The following is a 6859-nucleotide window of genomic DNA, read 5'->3' on the forward strand; positions in this document are numbered from 1 at the left end:
CTGCGTACCTTGGCTGACACCGACATCAAAGTAATAATAATTGTACAATATAGACATAACAGTTACAATAAGGTAGGTTTACTACAAGGAATTATTTCGTTACTTTTTAGTGTACTGTTTTTTTGAGAATATTTTGTTTTTAGTGTATTTTTTAATTTTATATGAACGAAACTGCGAGAAACAGCTATTTAACTCAGAATTTTTAGACAACTTATTTGATAGTGTCGCTTTAAACTCAGAGCAACACTTCTCGTCAAGACTCAAGTCGCGCGCCAATCTATCCATACTTCTAGTGACATTGACAGCTGTCAGCTAGGGACGTGACGTTCATGCCGATAATCTAGAGTTGCGCCAATTCTACAGCACGGTACTAATTTTGTTCTTAACAGTATGTGGTAAATAAAAATACAGGGTGTTTCACAATCATTTATTTATAAAATAAAGTTACAATCATACAAACATTTTAGTTATAATTTCATATTTCCATACATACATTTACTTACAACAGAGCTGAAAAAAGCATCGACGGAAAGTCTAGTAACTTAAAATATTTTATAGGCCGTTTTTACAATACAATAACCGTTAAATTTCATAACTGAAATATAATTTTTATTTTTTTCCGTATATTCTAAAGTATACTTTGAAAACTGGCACAAATAACTTGATATAGCAAATAAATGTTTCTAATACGAGAAAAAATTCTATTATGATCGACAAATATCTTAGATGCAAAAATGACAAAAAAAAATATTTTTTAAAAAATATTGAAATCAAATAAAAAAATATCGTAAAATCTTTTTCAAATTTAGATTTAGAAAAAAACGAAATAAAAAAAATATCGTATTCTTTTTTTAGAGATTTTCGTCGATCAAAAAACCTAACCTAAAAGGACAGGAATCTTACAAAACAAAGCATATTTCTTTTAATTTAAATTATCACAATAAAAATAAATGCATCCGTAAATATTAACAATTAGGAACTGGCGATACGAAAAAAATATACAGCGTGTTTGAAATTTCACAATTTTAAAGCATTTTTATATAATTGGATATTTATATCGTCGAATTAACATTTTACAAAAAATTTCGAAAAATCTGATTATTACTAAAAAGAGCTTTTAACATTTTTATATCTATAAAAGATACTTTAAAAAATTAAAAGTAAAGCTTATTTAAGCTAAAAGTAGGCTTTTTTTAGTAATAATTTAATTTTCCATATTTTTAAAAAAATTGCCATTTTTTTAATCGACAAAATATAAATAAAACAATAATAAATCTATACATAAGGTAAGTCATTAATAATGTATTGAATAATTTTATTTAAAAGGAATGCAGAATTATTACTCCAACTACAAAATAAGCTACTGATTATTGCAAAGTGACAAACGAGTTGAATTCGCCAAAACAGCGAAATGTCCATCAGTACAGTTACCAGACATCTGTATTTGCAGATACGTCACTTAATCGACAGAGAAGAGCACAGGATAGCGCCCCTTTCTTTGCCAAATCCATTTCCCTTAAGAAAAAGGTGGGAAGGGAAAATAGAAAGGCCATGAATCCAAAAGTAGTTAACTTATTCTAAGTTATAGCTTAAAAAAATAACTTAATGGAACATCCTATATCAAGAACTAGACTAAACTGTCTAAAACTAAAATCAATTCTTTAATACCATAAAAATTAACAGCAAAAAAATATTCGATTGATAAATCATCCTGTACATAAATAATGCATACAAAAGCTATGGTATTGTATATCCCTGTTCTATCTTCAAATGTCATATATATTTTATATTCCAGTGATTCCCAAAGTGGTGTATATCGACCCCCTAGGGGGTCTATAACCTGTAAGGGTCATTCAACAACCTTTTTGTTATTTTTTTTAAATCCATTGTCATTCATCAAGGGGCCTACGTCAGCGAAAAAATTTGGGGGTCCACGATAATGGATCTAAACACATACACTGATAGTACCTATTAGGGTTGTAACGGAGGCCATTCTAACGGAAGCGGATGCGGATGGAAAGGTCTTTACGTCTGCAGAAGCGGAGGTCAATAATAAAATATTAATTGCGATTTATTAAAGAAACAACTAAAACTACGTTAATTCAAAATACATTGGTACATAATTACAAGATGCAGTTTATTATTCAAATATAATGTATAACAATTATAGTTAAAGACGTAAATTAACTTCCGTTATAACTCCGCATAAACACAACGGAAGCTAATGCGGAGTTAACATTTCTTGCGGAAGTTCCGTACTTGTTATGCGGAAGCGGAGTTCCGTTACAACCCTACCTACTTACATCGTACTATCTTAGAATATTATTTATTTTCAGTAGTTTTATTTAAATTCAAATTATTGTATAAATTAACTTTGTATTTACTTATATTTTAATACTAAACCACTACAAGTTAGAAATATACAGAAAATAAATATCAGGTAAGTAGGGGGTCTACACAACACGGAATAACATAACAAGGGGTCTAAAACACAAAAAAGTTTGGGAAACTCTGGTTTAGAACATTCTGGAATATTCTTAGACTCGGAATTAAAAAGATTCACGTTAAATATATATTAATAAGTCAATTCCTAATTTTAGCAAATCAATTTTTTCATACACTAAAAAAAAGAATTAAGCCAACCTAATTTTTTTATTCTAGAATCATCTAGAAATTTGAAGATACTTTACATGTTCTATTTTTTACAATTTCACACAAACAGCCTATTTACTAATAAATATGACAAGAAAATTACTAAAGGTTTCTCCCACATCTGGCTGATAGAGTCTCAGATAGCATAATGCCAGTCAGATAAGGGAATAAAATCCGATATTTCCATCACATATTTATTTGGATTATCAGACAATTAATTAAGGCTGTAAATTAATTTATTTGACTGGAATATTAATATTTCTTAGTGAGATATTAGGTAAACGAACCAATAGTTGACAGTTCAAATCAAGTTAATTTGAATTTTAAGTTGAAATATACCTAAAGGTAAACGAATTGGTAGATTTTGGTAAATTGTCAATTAGTAGGGTGCGCCTTCATCTAAAGTATGAAGCCAGTTGAAAATCATCATATTTCGTTCATATTTGGACAGAGGACGTCCGCGTTCACGTTCCAAATCCGCAGCTGTCAGCACAAGATGTGCTGTCTCTGGTAATACAAGAAACTAATATTATAAAAGCGAAAGTTGGATGGATGGATGTTTATTAGAGTTTGTTACCTAAACGGATCTCGATGAAATTTGGCATAGATGTAAATAGTCTGGAAGAGAACATACGCCACATACAAAGTAAAGGTAAAAAGGGTAACTTCTATACATTTTAAATGTATTTGGCCATTTGAAAGTGGAGTTTAAGAGACATATGTATGGATTGTGTGAAAGATAAAGATATTACAGCTGATGGAGTACTGCCGACCCTCTTTAGTGACTAGGGGATGTTTTTAGTTATTTGTATGTATACGTGTATGGGGACATTTACTAGAAAGTGTTACGTTTGAATTTGAATATACAAAGGTAGTGGAAGACTGAAGTATGGAATGTGTGGAATATATACCTAAGAGAGTGAATGCAGATATGATGGATGGAAATGTATGGAGTACTAGCTTTCGCCCGCGACTCCGTCCGTGTGGAAATATATCAAAATCAAGCAGCCTATCCTAAGAGACGACTAGGCCATAGTCAACCACGCTGGCCCAGTTGTCCCTTACTTAGGATAGGCTCCGAGCCCCTCGGTGGGGACTTAAAGTGAGCTGGTGATGATGATGATGAAGCAGCTTATGTGTTCAACACTATCCTCTGTCTATGCTAAATTTCATCGCATTTATAATATTAGTGTGCAGGATGCACACCTATCGCCGGTGTGTGCAAATAAAAGACTTGATGATTTTCACTTGTAGGTAGGGCTTCTGTTTCCACACTTCTGTAACTATTAGATGATTTTCCCGTCTGTACTAGTCTTGGGTAGTACACGTACGATGTACTAAAAAGTAATGTTACTCGGTACTGTACTAAAAGTAACGTTACCGAACGGCTTCTGTTAATCGGACATTTAGTACTTTTAGTACACTACACGATATCGGTGTTCGTCTTTTTGTCAGATTGAAGCATCCACCTTCGATAATGAGAATCAAAAGTGGATAAAATCATTCATAACTAAATTTATTTTCGCTAATAACATATGTTTGACCCTGCTTAAAATTTGATGTGAAGTAATATATAACCCTCGTTATATTCTATTCATGTATTGTGTTTTCACAAATCTGAAGTACTAAAGGTACTAAGTGTACTAGTACGTTTTCCCAATTGTACTAGTACGGTGCCTAAAGTGTGTACTAGTACGTTTTCCCAATTGTACTAGTACGGTGCTAAAAGTGTGTACTAGTACGTTTTCCCAATTGTACTAGTACGGTGCGCACTTGCAGATGTCCGATTAAGCCCAAGACTAGTCTGTACGCCCGAGCGCCTGTTTATGTTCGCTACGGGGGTGTAATAACGTGTGTTCTTAAGCCGCTTTACCTCCTAACGATTTATTTTTAAAAAAATGAATTGTATTTACATTAAACAAATTATATGAACTATACAATATTAACTGCAATTTATAAACTATTGTCTTGCACAATTAGTAAGATGTGAAAGTTTAGATGGATGTTTATTAGTTTGTAGCCTAAACTGCTGAACGGATCTAGATGAAATTTAGCATAGAAATCTGATCATATTATGCGAAGAGATGGGGGACATACAGAAAGTGTTAAGATTGAATGATGACAAAGGTAGAGGAAGACCGAAGAAATGTATGGATTGTGTGAAGCTTAAGAAAGGAGTGTATTCAGATATGACTGATAGATGTATGGAGCAGCACTGTGCCGACCCTCAAGGGATAAGGGGATGTGTATTGTGAGTGTTTTGTCTGTGTCCGTGACTGTAACTTACCAGGATGCAGTAAGCGAGTGTTGGGGGGCGGCGCGAGGCAGTTCCCGCGGCCAGTGGACGCGGCAGCAGCTTGCTATAGCAAATTACTATTATAAGATAATAGACATTTTTATTATGGCATTTCTGACACTTAAAAGCCGCCATCTTTGACAACCTTGGTGTTCACGGCGCTCGTTTGTCCCCTTTTATTATAAAAAAAATCATCCGCTCGCTGCCTCTGGTAACGTTAAATAGGATTATTCCCAACCGTCACCTAGATACAGATTCTGGTGACGGTTGGGTATTACCGTCCCCTCGTGGGGACACACATGAGGACGCGTGAGAATAAGTTTATGTACATATTTTTAACTGAGTTTCAACCACTATATGTAAATCTACTTTAAAATGTTTTGTTGGCATTCCTAAAAAAAAATAAATCCGTCCCACCTTTTGCGACAAGAGGACAGTTGAAGTTTAGTTTATTTCATAACGGTTCCATCTGTCATCTTATTGGTGATAGCAGGACTAAGATGGGACGGATGAAACTTTTTATTCTCACGTAGGGACAGAGAGGGGTGACGGTTGGGTATACCTGTCCACTCATGGGGACAGGTGATAATAAGTTTCATCCGTCCCACCTTTTGCGACAAGGGGACGGTTGAATTTATTTTATTTCATAACGGTTCCATCTGTCACCTTATTGGTGATAGTTGGACTAAAAGATGGGACGGATGAAACTTTGTGTTGATGGATGAAAGTGATTTTTTGTAATTGCCCCAGTAGTTTTTGAGTTTCAATACATACAAAAATACAAATATTTCCTCTTTATGATATTTGTATAGAAGTATAGATACTAACTATAATTATGTTTACTATAGGCTATGGGTTTTTAAATTAACGCGAAGTCGCCAGCAACGATAGTCAATACTAATATTATAAAGAGAAAAGATTTGTATTTTTGTATGCATTAAAAAACTCAAAAGAAACTGGGCTGATTTTATAACACATACAGATAAAGTAAGTTTATTACGGTAAAAGAATTTTTGAAATTGTCCCAGTAGTTTTTGAGTTATTTTAAAATAAAAAATCTTTCCTCTTTATAATATTTGTATTTAACTATTGAGGGAATATTTGTTTTATTAAATAAATTGTAGGTATTGGGATAACTCAAAAACTACTGGGTTAAAATCAAAAATTATCAATAACATAGGCTATATTTATATTATATTATACATGGATATTTACATAGATATCTTACCTCAAGCCTGTCCAAATTAAACTCAGACTGGGACATCCTCTCTAAAGCACGGTATGTAGTTAAAAGTCGTTTCTTTATATAATTCTGACGAACCTGAAAAGTGTACAATATATCATATTAATATTATAAATGCGAAAGTTTAGTTGGATGTTTGTTAGAGTTTGTAGCCTAAACTGCTAAACGGATCTCGATAAAATTCGGCACAGATGTAGAGCATAGTCTGGAAGAACACATAGGCTTTTATCCCGGAAAAAGTTACGGTTCTGGGATTCATTTATTCAGTGTTTTAATGTTTACTCGATCATTCTGCAACGATTCAACATATCTTATTGAAAGGCACAGATATAAAACAAAGTCTGGAGTACACATGGGATAATTTTCATCCTTGAGAAATGTCCGGTTCCCGAGGGATACGTAGCTTTTTGTTATTTATATAGTTCGTATGTTTTCTAATACCACGCCGACGAAGTCACAGGCAACATATTTGTATACTAGGTTTTGCCTGTGACTCCGTCTGCGTGGAATTAAGGAAAAGGGGAAAAAAAGGGCCTGTCCTATCAAATTGTAAATTGACAACGTGTAAAATATGTGATAGAAGGATTTTGTTCCCTTGAGAGTGACGTCATTCTGCTATCTGAGCCTCTATCAGCCAGTTGTGGGACAGGTCCTAGATATCTTTAAAC

At 33.4% G+C, this 6859-nt stretch overlaps 1 protein-coding gene across 1 annotated transcript in view; it reads right to left on the reverse strand.

Annotated features, from left to right (window-relative positions):
- Positions 1-1257: 1257 nt before the first annotated feature.
- Positions 1258-6859, reverse strand: part of LOC106101229 — a 10985-nt gene continuing 5383 nt past the window's right edge. Inside the window, exons 6-8 of the mRNA XM_013280387.1 lie at positions 6177-6269; positions 4940-5012; positions 1258-3159 (exon numbers count right to left, since the gene is read on the reverse strand). Of these exons, the coding sequence (XP_013135841.1) occupies positions 3032-3159; positions 4940-5012; positions 6177-6269 (294 nt within the window). The 3' untranslated portion in view covers positions 1258-3031. The remainder of the gene's footprint in view (positions 3160-4939; positions 5013-6176; positions 6270-6859) is intronic.

The sequence above is a fragment of the Papilio polytes genome, unplaced genomic scaffold, assembly GCF_000836215.1.
Source record: "Papilio polytes unplaced genomic scaffold, Ppol_1.0 DF824002.1, whole genome shotgun sequence".
Taxonomy (NCBI): domain Eukaryota; kingdom Metazoa; phylum Arthropoda; class Insecta; order Lepidoptera; family Papilionidae; genus Papilio; species Papilio polytes.